The sequence below is a fragment of the Daucus carota genome, chromosome 3 (assembly GCF_001625215.2).
Source record: "Daucus carota subsp. sativus chromosome 3, DH1 v3.0, whole genome shotgun sequence".
NCBI classification, from domain to species: Eukaryota; Viridiplantae; Streptophyta; class Magnoliopsida; order Apiales; family Apiaceae; genus Daucus; species Daucus carota.
Window position 1 is genome coordinate 49373870 of NC_030383.2, and position 23234 is coordinate 49397103.

General features: G+C 30.1%; 1 protein-coding gene and 1 long non-coding RNA gene across 2 annotated transcripts; one reads left to right on the forward strand and one right to left on the reverse strand.

Annotated features, from left to right (window-relative positions):
* Positions 1–4022: 4022 nt before the first annotated feature.
* LOC108212619 (B3 domain-containing protein LFL1) lies at positions 4023–6230 on the reverse strand. The gene is made up of 6 exons (XM_064090095.1): positions 6117–6230; positions 5701–5796; positions 5318–5421; positions 4685–4731; positions 4393–4469; positions 4023–4301 (listed from the first exon to the last, which is right to left on the reverse strand). The coding sequence occupies exons 1-6, from the start codon at positions 6228–6230 to the stop codon at positions 4023–4025; spliced, it is 717 nt and encodes a 238-aa protein (XP_063946165.1).
* An 8742-nt stretch (positions 6231–14972) lies between these two features.
* Positions 14973–18044, forward strand: LOC108213907 (uncharacterized). Its single transcript, XR_001805405.2, has 2 exons — positions 14973–17572; positions 17681–18044. It is a non-coding gene; the product is annotated as an uncharacterized LOC108213907 (long non-coding RNA).
* The last annotated feature ends 5190 nt before the right edge of the window (positions 18045–23234 follow it).

A 23234-nucleotide genomic window follows, 5' to 3' on the forward strand; every position in this document is an offset into this window, starting at 1 on the left:
TGAATTGTGTTCACGAGCTTGTTCCTTATAAAATTTTGTTTAGGCTTTTTGTGTGCTCGTTCAAATATACAGCTCCTTATAAAATTTTGTTCACGTGAGTTTTAAGATCACTCAATTCTAACTTGTAAAACTCAATTTATAGTCGAAACGGTTAGTAGACAGGAGTCTTTTCTTAATTCTTATTTATATTATAGATTTCCATTGCACTCTAAATTTTTTTTATTCATTATTAGATATTGATATATTATGTATGTGTGTGAAATTTTCCTTGCAAAAGTGTTCGGAAATATTTTTGAAAAAAAATATTGGATGCCGAAATTAATTTTAATTTCAACATAATAATTTGGACAATTTTCCTTTTTTTCGACAGTTTGTTGTCAAATATATTAATTTCGACAGGTTATTTTCGATAACCATTAATTTCGACAACTCTTCGTCGAATTTAATTTTTATAAAAAATATCTAGTCGAAATTAAAAAAAAATTAGTAGTGTTTTTCAAAAAAGGTTAATTATCAAACTCATCACTGAAGTCGACAAATGGTATCAAACTCATCACTGATCTCCACGAGGTCTCAAGTGACTCACTAAAGTCGCTTAATGGTATCAAACTCATCACTGCCGTTAAAAAACCTAACAGAACTTTAGACGGAATGACACATTGGCGGTTGACGTGGCACGTTAATAAAAAAGACGGAAGAAAAACAAATGAAAGAAAATAAAAAAGAAAAAGTAGAAAATAGAAAGAAAGAAAGTAAACAAGAGTAAAACATATGTGTTGTTTTTGGATCCATCTTTCATTTAACCTTTAAACATTACTCCCTCCGTCCTCCTGAGTTATATACATTGGGTGACGGGGACGCGGCACGGACTTTAATGCTCCTGTAAAGTATAGTTCTATAACTTATTTTTAAGATTTTTCTTTTCTGAATAAAAATTTGAATGTTATATTCTTATTCAAAAAAAGAAAATTTTAAAAATAAATTATAGATCTATATTTTATAAGAGCATTGAAGTGCGTGTCGAGCAGTGAAAAAGAAACGTATAGAATTAAATGGGACGGAGGGAGTATGTGTTGTTTTTGGAAATTTGAACAATGTATGCTGCTTTATATGTTAAATTTACATATATTTTTATTTTCATATTTTTATTTGGTACAAGAAACTCCAAAAGAAAATTTAAAAATATTTTTTGCCAACAATAATTATTATAATTATTAAAAGAGAAAACATTTCAATATTATTTTAAAATAATTATAATCTAATAAAAAACATAAAAGTTAATCTTAATTGTTTAGTTAATTATATATTAAAATTTAGTTCCATGCATTTATTTAGATAATTATATCTTAAAAGTAATTTAATAAAAAGATTGCATACTTTATTTCCATGTAAACTTATGTGGCATGCCACATGTCAAACCCTACAGTCAATATGTGTCATTCCGTCTAAATTCTGTTAGGTTTTTTAAAGTGCAGTGATGAGTTTGATACCATTAAGCGACTTTAGTTAGTGAGCCACTTGAGACCCCGTGGAAATAAGTGATGAGTTTGATACTATTTGTCCATTTCATTTTCAAAAAAAGAGAAAACTTGTATAATAAAATATGTGGATAAAAAAACTTGTCTCGGTCTTTTGATTAACATACGGGGATTTAAGCTTCTTATATTGCTCAGAAGCTTTTTAACTTTAGCGTTATAATCTTCAAGTTCTCCCATTTCTCAATATTGGTATAGTCATGTCCATGTGTCATCTCACCAAGATCTTCTGGTTCAGATATTACATTGGATCTTTGAATTTTAAGTGAAGTATATACAAGGTAAATTGAAGGTATAGAAGTGAAGAATACCCGCAAATGGTATAAACTTCTTTCTAGCTTGCTGATATTCTTCCCAAAAGTATGCTAAAATTTTATACAGTAGTAGCTATCCTTTAGAATTTAAGTAAATAATAGTCTCAGCAAAATTTCATTAATATATTAGCGAGCGAAGTTCTGAATCCATAAACATTGCACTAGGTGCAACACAAGCCCAAAAGAACTTAGGAATAAGTCTTTTGCGAGGATTCCCAACCAGGCACATCATCCTTTTTTCAATCAGACTTTTGTTAAGGTGGATCTGCATTCTAAGTCATACTCCCTCCGTCACACGTAGTGTTTGCATTCACTGTTTACACGCATTTTAAAACCCCTATAGTGGGTGTTTGTTTAATACTTATAAGTCTAGCTTCTGGGATTATAAGCACTTATTCATACCGTTTGTGTAATAAGTCAAGAAGCACTTATAAAAACTAGGAATGCTAGCATTTGTTTCAGGGTTTCTCCTTATTTTCCAAACACTTTAATCACTTATATGTCTTATCTTGCTTCTAACTTCTACTCCACTTAATCATTTTAACCAAGAAGCACTTATTTTAAACTCGCTCAAACTAAAAATTCTTGTTACATAAAATAATTTATTCTCATGATTAACAAGCAACAGATTTTTTTCAATGACAAATAATTCCAACCCCAATATTTATATTAGTTCTTTCATAGATTTTATAATTAAGCACTATAATATGTTCATGTGTATGTTGATTTCATAAGAAACTCCAACACATCAACATGACAAACTAATTCTCATTCCATGCTAGAACATTTTCTCAACTGAGTGGCTAAGTGGATTAAATTATTTCAACCGGTGACAAAATATAATTTGAACTATTGTTATAGGTGAAGAAGCAATAACAACCGTCATGAATTCTTACCTTACTAGTGACACTGAATCAAACCCAGGTGTCCGGCCAAAAGAGCATAATCTCACACTTTGAGGTATCCAATGACGCTCACATGGATTAGATTTTTAGTTCAAATAATTGAATTGAATGATCAAAGAAATAAAAATAATAGACATTTTCTCTAATCACCCCAATTTAGAATAGAAATTTCATTACATTCTCTGTCATTATATTCTATCTCCAACCTTAAAGTAATCCGTGTAAGCCCGGTAAATAACAGTACTACATCCACTTCTAACATGTAAATTTACTTAACTTTTAAGATTGGTTATCTTGTACTAAAATATGCCCCTAGTACGTATCATGAGTTTTGTAATGTTTTTATGCAATATTTTACTTGCAGAACATAAGTGGTCTCCACGGTCTCCAAATAAAGTGGTCTCCATAGAACATTACTATATATATATATATATATATATATATATATATATATATATATATATATATAGGCCTATATATATATATATATAGGCCATTGCTAAAAAAAGAACACTCTTAAGTCTTAACAGAAGAACAACACTGAACACTTCTGAATCATATATAGAATCTCATCTAAAACTTGAATTACTTTCAAATTTAAGTTGATTAATGCTTTATTATGAATAATAATACTATCCTTCATGTTTAAAAATAAATTTGGGGTTAAAAATAACATGATTTTGTGTAAAATTGATTGTTGAAAAAATATATATGTGATTCTATCCTGGATTCTATTCTGGATTCTGTTCAGGATTCTATAATATTTCATATTAATAATGTGGATGAATTTGGATGTTAGTTTTTATATATTAAGTTTAAATGGTGCCTAACTATGTAATTATAGTCTTAACAAATCATTTTTCGTGAAAATGAAGTGGTATGATAGTGTTCTGTGTTGTTCTTTTTTTTAAAGTGTTCTGTGTGGAGTGCAACCATATATATATATATGTGTGTGTGTGTGTGTGTGTGTGTGTGTGTGTGTGTGAGGATTGCACTTTATTTTTTGGGATATTTAGTTATAAAATAGTTCATGAACATTTTATTTCATTGCTTAAAATGCATCACATGCAAATGAAAGACGGTGGATAGCTTAAAATACATCACATACGAATAAAACATGATGGAAATGTGACTATGTGAGCCTATAAAGTAGTTCAAGAACACCTTTATTGAGAGTTTAAAATGGATCACATTCAAATAAAAGATGATGAAAATGTAATATTTTTCATGTTCAAGATAAAACATAAATTATTCATTTTTCAAAATGATTAAAGCTCAAATGGGTTGAAATTGATAAATGCATCCCATGACATGTTGAAATTCTTCATCACATATTCTTCATCAATTTTTGCAGGTGCATGGCCCAACTGACTTGTTTGGTCCTCAGGAGCAAGAAACTCTGGTTGATATTCATCGACAACTTCAAATTTGATAGTTTGCACATGATTTTTACCTTCATAATTCACTGGGAAATTGGTTTGTGGCAGGCCATCCTGTTCCGGTTGGTAAATACCCCCTTCCTCTGCTTTTTTACGCGTGCTGATTCGCTAATTTTTGGATAGTTTTGCCAAAATGTCATAGGAAGATATTAGTATACCTGAAACAGTAGCATAAACATATAGTCCTTAAATTACTTACATATTTTTGTGTCTGACTATCTTTGTAGAGCATGATAAAATCTCCAACTTGGACGTTTTTCTCTAGTGTATACTTTCCTGAAAGAAAGTGAAACAACCTCCTCAACTTTGGATAAAAGAAAGCTTAACACGAAAGAGGATCATCTATGAACCCATCAGTTTCAAGCTAGCTAGCTAATATAGCATTAAAATTTTAATTATTTCAACTTTGATTATAATGCATTAAAATGTTAATTATTTCAACTTTTTATCGTAGACAAGAAAATCATGTTGAATAGCATTAGCTGACATACCAGTTCCTTCCAGTACATACATCCGGCTTGCACCATTTTGCCAACTCCTGTGCACCAAGTAAACCAAAAAATTAGGTTCACTTTATAAATTTTGTGATACAAATCAATTGTTTTAGCTAAAATTTGTCCTAGATTCTTCACTAGTTACTAATGTACCACAATTCGTGTATGTCACAGATTTAGAATATTAGAGTAATTTACACTTTGCACCCCGTATGTTTAGGCGCTTTTTCGATTTGATATCAAACAAATTTTTTTGACAATATGCACCCTAAAGTTTAAAAATCACTTCGATATGCAGTCCTTTGACCAAATTCCGTCAAGTTGACTGTTAAAGTTAACAACAGCAGGGGTAAAACAGTAGTATTGTACGCCTTTTGCTCTAATCAAGTTACCGTGTTACCCTTGTTGATGTTGACTTTAACGATAAGCTTGACGGAATTTGGTCAAAGGGGTGCATATTGAAGTGCTTTTTAAACTTTAGGGTGCATATTATCGAGAAATATCGTTTGAGACCAAATCGAAAAAATGCCTAAACATACGGGTCGCAAAGTGTAAATTACTCAGAATATTAAACACTAAGAATTTATACATGTAAGGACTTGTAATATCCTATATAATATACTATCAAACCTGAAACAAAAGTTCCAAACTTTCCCAGTTCTCATATCATCCATGAATATTCGAGCAGAAGTCTTTAGCTTTGCGAATTCTCCGAAGAACTGCTCAGCATATGCCTATAAAAAAGAAGTTGCTAAACATTAATTTGTTGCCCAAGTTGTTACTAAAATGAAGAAATCAGCAATGTGAAATTAATTCAAAGATAATTAATGTTCAAGGCATAACAAGAAACTTTTTGTATGGTGATATACTACTATTGAGCAATGATGCACACTTTTGATTGAACAACAGTTTTCTTGTTAGTACTTTAAATAAATTTAAACGAAGCATTCTAATGGAATTTAATTTATCTACGAAATCAGAATTTTGAATTATTATCAGACAATCCAACTTACCTTCGGGATTATTATTCGATTCTGACCCTTTACATCACTATGAGTTAATTTCTTCTCGAACAAAAATTGGCTTATGGAGTCTTTAACTTCCTGCTCCTACAAAAAAAATAAAATAAAATGCAGATATATAGCATATAACAAGCTCAATAGCCACAAAATAAACAATTAACTTGATATCTAGTATCATGTTAGATTCTTCCCTAAATATTCTTAAGAGTACAAAACAATTAAATTAGATTTTATAATATATTTAGGAATCATCTAAAATATATTGAAAAAATTTATTAAGACCGTTCAATCTATTAGATTTATCGATTTATTTGGAAAAAAGAGATCTAATAGATCTAATAGGTAACAAGTTATAAAATTGGGGGTGTCACATCTTGAGACAAGAAAAAATATGCTCTTACACCAACTTGGGATGCTTCACGGATTGGGGCTTCTTCCTTCTTCTTGTACCTGCTTGAATTTGTGTCTGCACGAGAAGGGTTTGATGGCATTGCTAGTGTTTTTTCTTGATTTTCAGCCATATTAGTGGGTTTTGACTGCATTCAAGGGGATTTTTGTTCATAAACAACCATAGATATATTATATATGTTGTCAAAAAGATGAGTATACAATGTGAAAGTGAAAGGAGTATATAGTAAGATAACTAATACATATGTTATTAAAGAGATGCGCATAAAATACAAACGTTACAAACGTTACAAACGTTACAGGAGTATATAACAAGATAATCGAAAATACATTATGAGTGTAGGATATAAAAGACAAAATATAAAAGACAAAGTTGATAATTCCAATGCTTACACAAACTTACAATAATAAACAAAATTAAACAACTCATGAAGAAGGGATATTTTCTTTATGTTATAAATGAGTCATCCAACTACTTTCTAATGACCATAAGTTATAGCTATAGAATGCATGAATGTTATGTAGATTTAACTTTCACCTAAAATTGTTATAGATCTGACTAAAATTACCAACCTAGCTGGGTTGTTAGGGTGAGGACAAGTTATACTAAGAGCCGGTTTGGCTGAATTAAGCACAAATGTAAGGAGCTTCTTGCATAATAAGGTCGTAACATTCATGGTGGTGGTAGAGAGATTCAGAAAGGGCGGAAAAGAAGGGTGATAACTAGGCGATAATTGTTCTTTAATTAAGGATATTAATTATTCTTAATTAAGGGTTTTGTACCATTTATGGCGACCATGATTGGGGCATTTTTTGGCCTATAAAGGCATTTAAGTGCCATAATGTTGGCTCATTTATGTCTTCATTTTGGTTTTTTTCAAATTCATTCATATTCTTTTATTCGGTTTTGTCTTATCTTCAGGATGTTTGAAAGAGATTTTATGAATTTATTTATCAAGACTGCTTTCGAGAAGACGAAAATCTTAGTGTACAAGACAATTGAGCTACAAATATCGATGGAAAGGAATAAAGAAGACATCAGTTTTTTAGTCTGATTTGTAAACGATGTAATTTCGTAGGGCACTCTTTTTTCCCCTTGAGTTTTTTCACACAGGGTTTTACTTTTGAGGGGTTTTAACGAGATCCTTTTTGGTGAGTTATCTGTTCTGACTTGAAAGGCGATGTTATCTAAACATCCGAAGTACTTGCTTACTTTCGGTTAGATGATATACGTTCTTGAATGAAGGAAACTCGGTCCATCCGGATATTGTAACTTCCAATATTGGTTTAATAAAACCGTTTTATGACAAAGAAAAGGACTTATAACTTAATGTGAATTATGATTTAACTTGACTTATGTGATAAGGTGGGAGTTTAAAATGTTCGTTTGGGTAGTTTTGATTTATTAATGACTTATAAGTTAATAAAAGTAATTTATGGGTAACATAACTTTGTCTTATGAGTTCTATCAATTTTTTAAATAAAAAATTAAATAACTGAAATAAGTATCCCAAACTAACTTCTGGCTAGCTTATTTCTAACTTGAATCCAAATTCTGACTTATTACACAAACACACAATTTTCAAATTAAAATTGAAAATGGCTTAAAGCCCAAATGTTAAGCCTAGACAACCAGGCTTTAACAGTGACTATATATAAACTATATTAAATGTCAACATACATATACAAAAAACTGAATATATATGTGTGTGTATTAAATAAAGCTATAAAGTATAGAGTTCAAAATACCTCCTTGTGTACAACAATTTTTGTAGGAATTCTTTCTTCAAAAACTTATATTCAATTACAATACATGAGTTTTGACAATATATTATATGAATTTAATTGAATATATGAATTTAATTGAATGCTCGACCTATAGTAAATCTTGTTTCCTTTTTTTTTTTTTCACACCTATGTTAACAAAGTTGATTCCCCATCTACTACCGAAAATTGAACCTACCATCTCCCCACTTTTGTTGTACGTTATTTATTTGAAGTTATTGGTATGGATAATTATTATTATTTTACTAATAGATAATAATTCAAAAAAATAATTAAATACTAACTAATTTTTTCCAAAGAAATTGGTAAATATAAAATGATGGCACTATTGCAAACAATGAGAAATTTAAGTATTTGTGTGATTTCACCTATATAACGGTTCTTTTATACTTCTTTTTGTTATTTAACGAAGCTGTAACCCCTCCCCCCCCAACACCACCCCAAAAAAAATGATTCTACAGCCTCACGCAACCCTAATTTTTCAATGGTTCTCTCATATGCTATCTGAAAAATTAGGGTTGCGTGAGGTTGTAGAATGATTGTGTGTGTGTGTGTGTGTGGGTGGGGGGGGGGGGGGGGGGGGGGGCTTTCAGCTTCTTAGATAGCAAAACGAAGCATAAAAGAGCTGTATAGAGGTGAAATTAGACAAATACCACTTTGTATGTTAGATTTTAGAATGGACTGCATAAACTGTATCGGGTTATGAAATGTAATATAGCATGTGATTGTTTTAGAAGTGCAGTATGCAAGTGGTGTCTCGCTTAAAGTGCAAGCGCACATAATGCACTTTACTCAAAGAATAATTAAAAATTGGTGGTTTTGATAAATAACCTAAATAATATTTGTGTGTATCATGTTGTTTAAAGCATAAATGTTTTTTTTTTTTAACAAAACATGTAAGTGTGAAAATATAAGTTTTGCAACCTAATAGCATTAACAACAACAACAACAACACCAACAACACCAACATCATGTATTGTACTCTTAAAATATTTTATGGATCAAAAAACACATTTGAACGGATATTGTTAATATTCGAATTTGTTAAGATATAGAGATAATTATCATATAATCTCCATGAGTCAAAATTTCATCTGGAATGAGTATTGAAATTATTGAATTTTAAATATCTTGTACCTCATTGAAATGTTTAATAATTTCTTATTTAATATTATTAAATTATTTCATCTAATAAATCACGATTTTGGTGAAACTTTGTTCAGAATATATGAATTAAAATATCTTTATTTGTGATTAGATGAGGATGTGTAACCTGCGTCTTTACATTCTTTTGTAAACATTGATACAGATTATTATATAAATTACGCATATTTTAATAACATTAATTAGATGTTTAAGATCGAATATTAGGGGTGATCAAAACTGAACCGAAACCATAAAATCAAACCGAACATTAAAATTTCGGTTCGTTTTGATTTTTATAAGAATTTCGGTTAATTCGGTTTTTCCGTTTAAACTAAAAATAATATATGTTCGGTCCAGGTTTTGATATAATGTTTCGGTATAAACCGCAATAACCGAACTTTTTATTACATATAAAATAAATAGATATTATTGATATTATTTCTAGGTTTTTCTCCCACTCTCTTTCTCTCCCACACTTTCCGTCCATTCATTTCCAGAACCCCATCAAACACCATCTACACTCTCGCTCCAACCCATCTTCATCCCCCGCACTCTTAAAAACCTCAAAAAAATCACACTTCCACATAATCAAATCCGTTCGAGACCCAGCTATGTGTCACAAGAGACCACATCAGAAACAGAAACACCGCACCTCTGGGAACTAGAAATGACCTACCTTCTGAAATATGGGCATAAATCAAGAAGGTCGTGAAAGAAAGAGACGAGAATAAATAAGGAAGTGACGATTTTTATAGAGGATGGGTGAGGAGATTGGAGAGAGATCGAGTGTGGCCTGCTTTTAAAAAAGTACTTGTGTTGTGTTTGGTGTTATTGCAGGGTTTATAATATGATCTTTGCCGGCAGCAGAGGGTTTGGTGTTATTGCAGGGTTTTAAGAGTTTTTTTGGATGAAATCGATGAATCTGATTAAAATTTTCGGGTTTTTCAAAAAAAATCGAAACCGAACCGAATGTTCGGTTCAGAATAATTATTCGGTCCGATTTGGTTTCACAAAAAAGTCCAATTCGGTTTTTGATTTTTTTGATTCGTTTCGATTTTCGGTTTGGATTCAAACCTCTATTTCAATCCGCTAACTGCCAAACACTAATTTTAGTGGATTCCAATGGTCAAACCTTTAAAACACCCCAAACCTCTGACTTCCAAATAGGGTCATTAAATTTTTGATTGTTAATTTAAAATATTAGAAGATCAACTATTACAATATCAACTAATTATATATACTTTTAATTATAAATTTTTTATTTTCTGAGCTTGATGATCATGCATTTAAATGAATTTTAATGTAATAGTTATTTCTGAAACTGATATAATCTCTCCGTCCCTTCTTAGTTGTCACATTTCTATTTTTGTTGGTCAAATTGACTAAGTTTTGACCAAATATTATAAGTCACTCACTCATTATATTAAAAAACTAAAAATTACATATTAAAGTAAATTAAAAGTTATTTCCGATGATATATTTTTTATATTTTATCAATTGATAAATTATTAATAAATTACAGTCAAATTTTAGTCAATTTGATCAAATGTGATTACTAAATTTGACCAAATGTGACAACTAAAAAGAGACAGAGAGAATATGTGTTATACATCAAATAACAAATAAATTTTAAAGATTTTAAATAACAAAAAAGAGAGTATATATGAGTTAAGTTCATGAAATTCATAAGCATATGAATATGCGGTCCTTTACAATACTACTCCCAAAAATCTGATCAAATAATTAATTTAAAATTTCGAAGATAACAAATCGAGAAAACAATTTAATATTTTTTTAAATTCTCTTCCAGATTAAAATTTTTACAGCCTGAACAACCCGCCGGACACATTCTCCGGCGAAACATTTTAATTTCTTGTTCACAGAGCAGTCAAAGATTCCGGGTGCCACAAATAATCAGGCGCCTCTGAGTAATCAAACAACCCATTACCTAATGTTATAAACTCATTTCTGTCATAGTTATCTTCACCGAGTCCAAACTCGGCCGAGTCATACGCGGGCAACTCGTCCACAAATGAAAAGTCCTGTTTCAATTCAAAGTTATGGTCCGGACTCGTGGCTGACTCGGTTGGTTTATTTTCTGGGGTATGGTCTGAAGGTGATTTTGCGGGTGGGAGGCCGAGTTCATCGTCGGATGCACCGAGTAGATAGTCGAATTCGCCGGAATCTGTTGCCGGAAATGGGGTCTCTGTTGGGATTGTGATCTCTTCTTCAAAGCTTTTGATAACTGAGTCAAGGCCTTGGATGGACGAGTCAATATCCGCGTCTTCGAGGATGTCTAGGATTTCGTCTGTTAGCTGTATCGTGTCGGGGGATTCAGGTTCTGGGACAACTGATTCAACTCGGTTATATAAATCATCTGCTGAGTCAACTCGGTCAGGAGGGTAAGAAAGTGGGTCGACTCGGCCTGACTCGGAAGGGTCGATCGATGAGTGGACTGGGCCTGACTCGGAAAGGTCTGTTGACGAGTCGACTCGGCCCGACTCGGAATCTTCCGCCACAGTTTCATCTTTGTTCAAATCCCCCGAGTCGACCCGTGAACGTTTCAACTCGGGAGAACACGACTCGGAAACCAACTCATCTCCGGATCGTTTCTTGGTTTCATTATGAACAGCACAATCCTCCATCTTGTAATGATAGGCACTTTGAACAGGCGCTAGTATATATTATTATTATAACCTGAAGAAAATAAGGCAGCGTTTGGTTAATGATTATCGGTGATTTGGGCTAAAGAGAAGAGAGAGATAAATTAAAATGACAAAATGGGTCTAGAGAGAGAAAGAGTGAGAGATGATTGTGTGCACAAAAAAGACATGGAGAGAGGAAATTATATATAGAGCAGGGGTAGCAAAGGAAACTTGTAAATTTCTCAATTAGGAGACTACAACAAAGTTGATGGGCTGTTGCTTAATGGCAGTTGAAATGACTTATTTATTGTGCAAATCATATTATTTATATTATTTATTATTTATATAAAAATAAAAATAATAAAAAAAGGTGAGATGTTGAGGTTTCCAAGACTTGGTACTAAAGAGAGGGGAAGATAAAAAGATGCGAGTTGGTTGGATGAATGGAAGAAATTATGATGTGTTTATATATGGTAAAGCCATGGTGCATATATATAGAATGTAAGTATACATTGTATCTATATATGGTGTATGTATAGGTGAGATTGGAGAAGATATTTGCTAAGTTTGTGTAAGGAGGAAAGAAAAAGAAAAGAAGAAAATATAGGAGAGGATGGGGACAGGCGCGTCATTTTCGGATTCAAATTTAAAGAAAGTCGCTCCTGCCCTCTCGTTTGCTTTTCTCTCTTCACGGGCATCTCGCTATTATCTTTCTTTATTTTATTTATTACTCCCTCTGTCCCATTTTAACTGATGTTTGACTTTTTGACACGTATATTGAGATGTAAAAAAATAATATCTACGTTAAATAAAAAGATTTAATTCTTATATCAAATAAAAGTTTAGATTATTAACTTTTATTTGATATAAATTTTATAAACAATAATTATGTTTAGATGTGATTTTTTTAACACCTTAAAATACGTGTAAAAAAGTCAAAAACAGTTAAAATGGGACGGAGGGAGTATTTATTTATTGGGTGAATAAATAAAGCTAATTATAAGCTGGATTTAATTTGGGGTTTCAAATCCGTTACATGGGCCCACCATGTTTGGAGGAAAGATGTGGTGGCTTCCTCCAATGTCGGTCTATTTAAGGTTTTTTCTTCTCGTACTTTCTGTGGAATTCGTGGCGCATTGTGTATTTTTAATACTTTTTTGACCTTTTCTTTTACTATTATTTTATTTATTCTACTTATTTGGTTAGTTTTTGACTTTTTCTTGTTTAGATTTTCTTTATCGCTGTTTTTGCCGGAGATATCTAACCGACAGGTTGGTAGGGGTGTGCACGGGTCGGTTCGGTTCGGTTTTTACCAAAAACCGTTACCAAACCGTGTATGTCGGTTCGGTTCGGTTTTTAGGTAGTAACCGTAACCGAACCGTTCGGAACGGTTTTTCTCGGTTCGGTTAACCGTTTGTCGGTTTCGGTTTTTTTCGGTTTTCGAATTTAATAATTTATTCTCTTTAATATCTTGCTAATAAAAAATTATAAAAATCATATTAACATTGCGATAAAAATTATTAAAATCATATTAACAATGCAAAAATTAATTAAAGGCAGTGGACATATTGATATTAGAGCATTAAAAGGATGGCAAGATTGAACAAAATTTTTCTTGTAAAACTTCATAACCAGTAATCACTAATGCACTGATCATCTATCAAATAAAATATAAATGTATATAGTCAGTAGCACATAAATCTGTATAGAATAAATATATATATATATATATATATATATATATATATATATTAAATATTTTAAAATAATATTAGCGGTTCGGTTTTTCGGTTCGGTTATAGGGGTAAAACCGTAACCGTCGGTTCGGTTAACCGTCGGTTCGGTTAAGCTACGGTTTTTGTCGGTTTTTGTCGGTTTCGGTTTTTTTCGGTGTGGTTTTTCGGTTTTTCGGCTCGGTTTCGGTTTTTCGGTTTTTTTTGCTCACCCCTACAGGTTGGAATAGACGATTGTAATGTTAAGTTAACTCAACCAAACTAAGCGGGTGTTTGGGTGCACTACTTCTAGGCTTAAAAGTAGCATAAGCGCACTTCTGCTTTTTGATGCATGTTTGGCCAATTGATTGAAGTACTTAATTATGGTGAAAAGAGCTCACAGAAAAAGCTACAAAAGGTAGCTTCTTCTGAGCCTCAGCTTCTTGCTTCTTTCCATGCTTCCTGTTCCCGCGGCAGAAGTATGCTCGGTTGAAGCTGGATTTAGTAAATGAACGTGCACTGTGACCATATATCACAGAAAATCTCATGTACAAGCTAATTAATTCGATGCATAATAAATCTTATATTTATTATAATATTATTTAGTTATTAATTTTTTATTTTAATGCAGAATTTAAAATTTTGTATTGGTAAAATGTGTCATGTATTAATAATAAAAGGTCTTATATTATTATAATTTATTTTAAAAAAAAACAAATTATTATTATATTATAAAATTATGAAACTATACCAACTTATAAGTTAAGTTATCCAAACACTTAAAATCTTATAAGTCATGGTATCCAAACACTTATAATAGCTTATAAGTCCAAACCAACTTCTCACTTTTAATCCACTTCTTTATTTTAAGCACTAAGTCACTTTTTGAAATTCAGCCAAACGGCCCCTAAATCTACACGATCTAACTTTCGTTCAAAAAATGAACACCCCGTTTTTAGAATGACCGCGACATGAACTCGTATGCAATGTTTTTGATTTTAATATAATTATTTCATCTATAAAATTAGACTTAACCAAAATATTAAAAATATGAATTTCAAGAATATTTATATAGGCATAATATACACTTTCCATTCTTTTCTTTAAAATATTATTATATTTAGAATATACTAATATTGCGAAGATAACTTTTCTTACATCCTTTGTAAAAAGAAAATAGTAGAAATCCGATTGTGATGGTACCAAGATATGCTAACCTTTAATTATTTATAACCTTTAATTATTTATAATTTGATCTTTTATATGTTTTAAATATAATTTATATTTATCTTATATACATTTCGTATTTGTTGAAAAACTAAAAATTAAAAAGCTTTAGTTGTTAACAAATTTGAAAGCAGTAACTTATGACTTAACGTAATTTACGTGATATGCTAGGAGTTTAAATGTATGTTTGAGCAATTTTGATTTATTAATAATTTAAAGGTTATTAAAAATATTATAATAAAAATAAAATTGATTTATGGATAACTTATGATTTAATGATAATTTTTATTAAAAAAATTCAAAAAATTAAGTCATTGGAAAAAAATATCTCAAAATAATCTTAACTTATTTATAACTTTAAGTGATTTTTGACTAATTGAATAAACAAACGTTTAATTCGTGGATATGTGGATCTGAATCCAGAGGTTGTGTACCCTTCAAGTTTTTCGCGTAGGCCGCACTGTCCCACCATTCACGTGACCAGAAATCCTGTTCTTCTTACCAGAGTCACGTGCTGCCCTTAGCATGTGTCGTGAGCCGGCAGTTGCTGCTTTGAGTCCACATGAGTACATGACACATAATGGAGCCCGACCTAACGGCAGCAGAAATCCGAATACGACTCGGCTCGTGACCATTTTAATTTGTATAAATTTAATTCGAAATATTTAATATAAATCTGATAATAATAATTAGATATGATTTAGGGTTTGGATTTAATTAGGTTCTCATATTTCAAGACATTGCGATGTTTTTATATTATTCTATAGTTGCAGAACATACGTGGTCTACGGTACTACAGTAAATATGTGGAATACATGAAATTTTGTTCTATAATTTTATACTTCATTTGTTCCATATTATTTGAAGCACTTTATTTTTTGGATATCCAAAAATAATGAACTTTTTATTTGTAACATTTTTTTAAGACTGCTATTACAATCACGCAATCATAAATTACACTCATTTAATAATCCATCTCTCCCAAAATAAGTGTTGTTTTAACTTTTTGCACGTAAGTTGAGAGGTAAAAAAACATATTTTCATATATTAATATTTTTCAAGTTTTCTTTTTCTAAATAAAGATATAGATGTTAAAATTTTATTCAGAATTTTTTTTTGAAAAATAACACGTAAAAGTATGTGATTTTTATATCTCACATTACGTATAAAAGGTTAAAAGCCGCGCTAGTCAAACAAACTCAAATAAAATGAAACGGGGGGAGTAACAAGTTAAACCTTGTTTCAAAATAAAACAATTTAAACAGAATAAATATCCTTGATTCTAACATATTTAGATATGAATCGGTCAATAAAAAATTAAGATCAATCCGATCAATATTTGACATACTAGGGGGGTGTTTGGTCTAGCTTAAAAGCTTGGCAGCTTGGCTTTTGAGTTTATAAGCTAAAAACATTTATTCGTACCGTTTGTATAAAAAATCAAGAGTTAATTATAATAAGTTGAGAATGAAGGGGCCTCTTGGGCAAATTTTAAAAAAGTAATTTCTTACTAAAAATATAGAAATAGATTATAAATTAGTCAAACCGAAACCATAAACCTCCTTTCGATTTCAGTTTGGATCGAATTTATATCAGAATTTTTTATGCGGATTGTGCGGTTTAAACCAGACCGTGATAATTCCTACTAATACTCCCTCCGTCCCAGTCAATAGTATACATTGGGGGACGGGGGCGCGGCACGGACTTTAATGCTTCAATATAGTATAGTTCAGTAAATTATTTTTAAGATTTTCTTTTTTTTATAAAAATATAACATTTATACTTTTATACAAAAAAAGAAAATTTTAAAAATAAGTTGTAGAACTATGTTTTATAAGAGCCTTAAAAAGCGTGTCGAGCAGTGAAAAAGAAACGTATACAATTGACTGGGACGGAGGTAGTATATAACATTTCATTCGATAACGTCATGATGATAACTGACGGAAAACGTTAATTGTCAAACTTTGTGTCCCAGTGTAACCAAAACTATGTCGATAAATATGATCTGTTTGATAAATCAATTTAGATATGAGTTTAAACATATCTATATACTATTTATTATACAATTATTTATATTTATTATAACGAGTAATTCTTCACTTTCACCACGCATTTCACTTACTTTAATAATGTTTGTCGTAATCCAAAAGAAAATTTACATCCCCAATCTTTCAAATAAAATAATACATTTGATCTGTAACAACTTTAAGATAATGACGTAATAATTATAACAAGCACCATCGGTAGTAATAATTATATACTACCTGTGTACCATGATTCCTTTAAGATGTCATAAAAATCATATTTAAATATACTTATTTTCTATTAAACTTATACTCCCTCCGTCCCTTTGTTTACGTTCACAGGAATGACAGTTTTATCCGACCCGATGGATATCTGACCCGTTCCGACCCGATTGGGTCTACCTGAACTCGATTTTTTTGGATCTGGATCTTATTTTTAGACTCGAAGAAATTTGGATCTGGATCTCAGGTATTCCGAACCGAGATCCGACCCAAAACCCGAAACCCGATTTAAACACAATCCGAACACGAAACTCGATAAAACTCGATACAAAATATTATATATATATATATATAGGAGTAAGATCCTAAGAGAACCCAAATTATCAAGAGAACTAGAGAACCACCCTATCTGCCGTTGATTAAAAATCTCAATATCTTTACAATATCTTTACAATATCAATCAAATCTAGTGAGGTTGGGGGTATTTTTGTACTATCAAAAATACAAGAAATCAATTACAATTGATTACCTTTTTTAATGAGATTTATTGCTGTCTTTATTTATCTTAAAATATTGTTCATTTCTGTATAGGATCAACGCAAAATCACAATTCTTTTAGCTTCTTTTTCACATCAAACATAATATACAATGCAGAGTGAAGATATGGACAATGCTCGTGATGATTCCGTCGAAGGTAAGTTGTATATTTTTTTTTTATGTTTTCTGTGTATCTTTCACAACAAGAACATCAGTATTGAGAATTACTATCATATCTTATTTTTTTCGGTTGTGTTTGATATAGTTCTGGAAAACAATGGTGAAGCTGTGTACTCTCTCTATACCCAGAACTGAAAGTTTAATTTAAAAGACAGGAGATGGACGTTATAGGTGAAGATGAAGCCGTTGGCAACCTTAAATCTCTCATGGATTCAGAACCTTCAATCTCTCATGTTGAAAGCTTACGTTTTTGCAGAATTCATCTAGATAGTTCATTGATTAAACTTGGAGATGTTATGATATATGTGGTGTTAAAATCAATTTGTGATAGTATGTTTACTATCAAATTTCATCACATGCGTGATGGTTTACTGTGATCATTTACTTGTATGCAAGGAGATCGGGAGATCAGGTGTTTTAATGTTTATAGTTGGGAGCTTTGGGTACCAGGATCAGCTTGTATCATAGTATTTAGTGGAATCTTCATTTAATAGAATCTCAACACAATATAATCAAATTCTAAAAAATAAAGTTAATGACGTTTGAAATTATAAGTGAATATTTAATAAAATCTTATTAATGTATATATTATTAAAATTCTTTAAAGTTTTTAGTTAAGGATTTAGTTAAGATTCTAGTAAAATTTTATTGAAACTCTACTAATTGTCATATTGATAGTATTAAAATTCTATTAAGTGTTTCACTGATAATTCTACTATCTTAATATTAAATATATTTTTTAGATTTTAATTTTTAAATATATTTCTAGAAATGTTAATGTTAATGAAGATTCTACAATTCTTAAATCATTTAGTGATATATTAATGAAGATTCCACAAATTGGTGCATTAAAATTTCTATATAATGAATGATTTTTTATATAATGTATTATAGATTTTTTAATAATTTTATTAATATTCTAATAAGGGTTCTATTAACAATATATAATTTATTATAGCTTTTTTTAATTATATGATTAAGTTTTTAATAAACTTTAAGATTCTACTAAATTTTTATTAAGTGTTTCGTTAGTCGATCATATATAATATATGATTGTCTTATATATATTTTTAGATAATGTGAAGTTTAATTTAAAATAATTTAAAAATATTAAAGATCTACTCTAGAATACAACTATTTTTATATACACGAAAATAATATGTGTATCAACTTACGTTTTTATTGATAGATTGAGTTCTGAGAAATTCCAAAAATAGAATATATGTTAAAAATATAAGATTTGGATTCTAGATTCTGTAATAATCTATAAATGGTATTATTTTATTGGCTGATAAAAAGATTCTTTTAAGTATTTTATCAGTATTTATTGAGATTCTCATTTAATGCTTTCATATCTTCCATATCTTTGATTTAATACTTCTATATCTTCTGTATTTTTTATCGGTTAAAATATTAAAGTTATAAATAATGCTCCATACGGAATCTTATTAAAGTATGCTCCATACGGAATCTTATTAAAATATTTTCACTACTTACTATTTCCAGATTCCGTAAAAGATATAAAATATTAAAAGACTTTGCAAAAAATATTCAGAGATATTTGGATCAATATGTAGAAATATTACTTGCGAAATCTATTATAGCGCACACTCAAAATCTAGATTTTTTAAAATATTCACTTACAATGTGCTTTTTAAATATACGTAATTGAATATTCAATAGAATCTCAACACAATATAATCAAATTCTAAGAAATAAAGTTAACGACGCTTGAAATTATAAGTGAATATTTAATAGAATCTTATTAATGCATATATTATTAAAATTCTTTAAAGTTTTTAGTTAAGGATTTAGTTAAGATTCTAGTAAAATTTTATTGAAACTCTACTAAGTGTCATATTGATAGTATTAAAATTCTATTAAGTGTTTCACTGATAATTCTACTATTTTAATATTAGATATATTTTTTAGATTTTAATTTTTAAATATATTTCTAGAAATGTTAATGTTAATGAAGATTCCACAATTCTTAAATCATTTAGTGATATGTTAATGAAGATTCCACAAATTGATGCATTAAAATTTCTATATAATGAATGATTTTTAATATAATGTATTAGAGATTTTTTAATAATTTTGTTAATATTCTAATAAGGTATCTATTAACAATATAAAATTTATTATAGTTTTTTTAATTATATGATTAAGTTTTTAATAAACTTTAAGATTCTACTAAAATTTTTATTAAGTGTTTCGTTAGTTGATTATATATAATATATGATTGTCTTATATATATTTTTAAATAATGTGAAATTTAATTTAAAGTAATTTAAAAATATTAAAGATCTACTCTAGAATACAACTATTCTTATATACACGAAAATAATATGTGTATCAACTTATGTTTTTATTGATAGATTGAGTTCTGAGAAATGCCAAAAATAGAATATATGTTAAAAATATAAGATTTGGATTCCAGATTCTGTAATAATCTATAAATGGTATTATTTGATTAGCTGATAAAAAGATGCAAGATGCCATATTTAAAAGATTTGGAAATAATAACACTTTTCTTGTGTTCCAAAATGCCCTTGGTCAGTAGATTTTTTAAGATATTCTGATTGAAATAATAAAAAGGCAATATATAAATGTTATCCAAAAATCAACGGTTCTAAGGAGAGTTCTCTCGGTTCTCTTGATAGTGAGGTTCTCCCTCGAACCTTACTCTATATATATATATTATATATATATATATATGCTCTATGATATGTTAAATGTAAAGTGTATATATTGAAATATTATGAACTATTAGGTATGAATATTAACATTTTACTTAATTTTATATGCGCAATACAGAATTTATATTCATTTCATCAATATTTTATTTTTCTCAATTATTGTACATTAAAAAATCTAAATATAATAATAATAATAAAATATAAATGATAAGTTGAATGATTGTCTCCAATTAAGTTAACATGTTTCACGTGTTTATTGTACTAAACAAAACTTGTTACTCCCTTCTTTATATTCCCAAATTTAAAAAATAATCAATAATCACATTTTTTATAGATATATAAATTTTAGTTATATTTTTAAAATATCCGAATTGAACCCGAACCCGAATCGAAACCCGAAAAAATCCAACGGATCGAATACGGATTTTCATTTTCAGGACCCGGACCCGAACCGAACCAAAATATAATGGATCTGGTCTGGATCTCATGAAACCCGAGTCGACCCGACCTGTTGCCATCTCTACGTTCACTGTTTGCACGCATTTTGAGGCTTCCGTAAAGCATAGTTCCATAATATATTTTCAAAATTTTTTTTTTTTTGAATAAAAGTTTATATGTCAAATTTTTATTCAGAGCAAAAAATTTAAAAAATATATTATATATAGAATCATATTTTAAATGAGTGTTGAAAAGCATGCCAAAAAGTAACATAAAGAAATTTGGGGGACAGAGAAGTATCAAATAAAATTAGAAAATCTAGATTTTAATATAATATAGGAATTAAAATTTTACGTCAAATATAATTATTGTTAGTATACACCTTAAATCCTTAATATACTTGTCCCAAAAAGTGTACAGGGGAAATACTAGTTTTAGTACAATATATTTGCAATTCGCCTTTCTCTGGCTTACTTTTTTTGAAACGTGTATAGTATTTCCATCTGATCTTCAAAATATAAACCGAGCAAGAGGTGATCGAGATTTTATATATTTATCTGTTGAGCTATACAGATCAAATATGAATCGATATTAATATATTCGAAATTTCTTCCATCCATTATACACAGAACTGTCCTTCAATTTGATATGTTATCCATTAGAATGCCATTTAGAGTCTCACTTCTAGAAGAACATTGTCATCTAGGCAACTCTATGGTAAATTACGTACAGAAGAGAATTACATGAAACAACAGTATAACCCATTATTTGGAGAAGATTAGTTGGTGACCATGAAGTCCTAAACCAAAATTACTGACGCATGGTCAGCTCGGCCGGCTCTATCGAATATAAATTATCGAAAGATTTAATCATGTGAATTGTCGATGCATGATATCAAATTTTATAACGACAAAATATTTTGTCATACGTAATAATACCAACATACAGTATATACTATATACTTTGGACGGATTGCTGGGCTGACATCTGGTAATTTTATTTTGTAAAACTACAATTATATCTAGATAAACTTGAAGCATTATTATTGTTATGGTGATCTCTGACAACTGATTGTCAAGATCCATTATTATCAGATTTATATTTCAAAAGTATGGATTGAAACTTGTGTTTTTAAGTATCCATTATAATTTTCCGCTCTTATCCGCGAAAAATTATGATGAATATTTAAAAATAATGAAGTTTTAATCTTAGCTCTTGAAATAAAGATCCAACACCCTGTAGATATTTGTATAAATAATTGAAGCTCGTAGATTCTGAAGTTAGAATATCAGCCAAAGAAAACGTGTAATCCTTGCTAGCACACGTTGCATGGCCCTACCAACTACTCTACTACTCTGGTGGTAAATTACCATCTAATTTCGATCACTCAATCAAATTATTTTTTGGGCTATTTATTCAATTCAAATTTTTTGAAGACACGAGATTGTGACTCTTGTATCAATTCCGATGGGTCGAAAACTGCTTTTGCTATCTTGTTTGTATATGCACGGCATATTAAACTTGTGTTTGAGGACTTGACTTTTCGTCAAATCCAACAACATACATGCAGCTGAGATAATTTATATATTTATTTCGACACTAAATATATTTAATAGTATAATTAAAGTTTCATTAAATTTTTTAAAAACTAAGTCATTTATTTATTGAAAAAGTACTTAAAGTTGTACTTTTTAAAAAGAACTTAATTTTTTAAAATTGATTTGTTTCCCTGAAAATAATTTTTATAAAATAAGTATGCGAAAAAATTCTCTACAATTGAAACGAGTTTGTTGCAGTTGGCGATTCAAACAAGTACGTTGCAGGTAGATTAACTCTCAAGAAATCTCATTTTCAGAGTAATTTATATCAACTTATATTAACATCATGTGCTTCACGTATATCTGGGGAATAGTTGAATCTGATCTTAAAACAAATTTGATCTGAATTTTACATTTTTATGAACTTTCGAGACAAATTATAATAGACATAAGTATCTTCGCCAGAAGTGTGTACTTCCGTGATCAAGATCTGTTGGGTTATAAGCCTCTCAGCCCAACTCACCAAGGCCCAAAATAGGCCCAGTCCATCATTTGAACTCCAACGTCACTATTGCAACGGTCGCGTGAGAGAATCCCGCCTCCTTTACTCGCCATCATTTCCCTCCCGCATCGGGCGGGAGCGTTACAAACTCAGGCTCATCTCCCTCCTATATAAAGTGGGTAAATTAAGGGTAAAGGACACATTCACATACATATACACTTTTACATACATACACGTTTGCAGTTCTCTAAACCCCTCTTGAGCCACTAACTTATTCTCACGCCGGAGGTGAATCGGGGGGACAATCCCTCGCATTCTTCTCTGTTTCAGGTCATATTCAGGCTTTGGCATCCGGCAGAACTTTGGCTCCAACATTGGCGCCGTCTGTGGGAACTGCAAGTAGAATTTCTCATAAATCAACACCATGACAAACACAACCGAACAAACCACTGGAAACACCTC

What these genes read in the sequence shown, in the direction of transcription:
- LOC108212619 (XM_064090095.1), bottom strand. Translation starts at nt 6,230, where the DNA reads ATGGCTGAAAATCAAGAAAAAACACTAGCAATGCCATCAAACCCTTCT. An exon ending in CAATCCGTGAAGCATCCCAA is followed by an intron (nt 5,797 to 6,116) that starts GTTGGTGTAAGA and finishes TTTTTTTTGTAG; the next exon opens with GAGCAGGAAGTTAAAGACTC. An exon ending in GTATGTACTGGAAGGAACTG is followed by an intron (nt 4,470 to 4,684) that starts GTATGTCAGCTA and finishes ACTTTCTTTCAG; the next exon opens with GAAAGTATACACTAGAGAAA.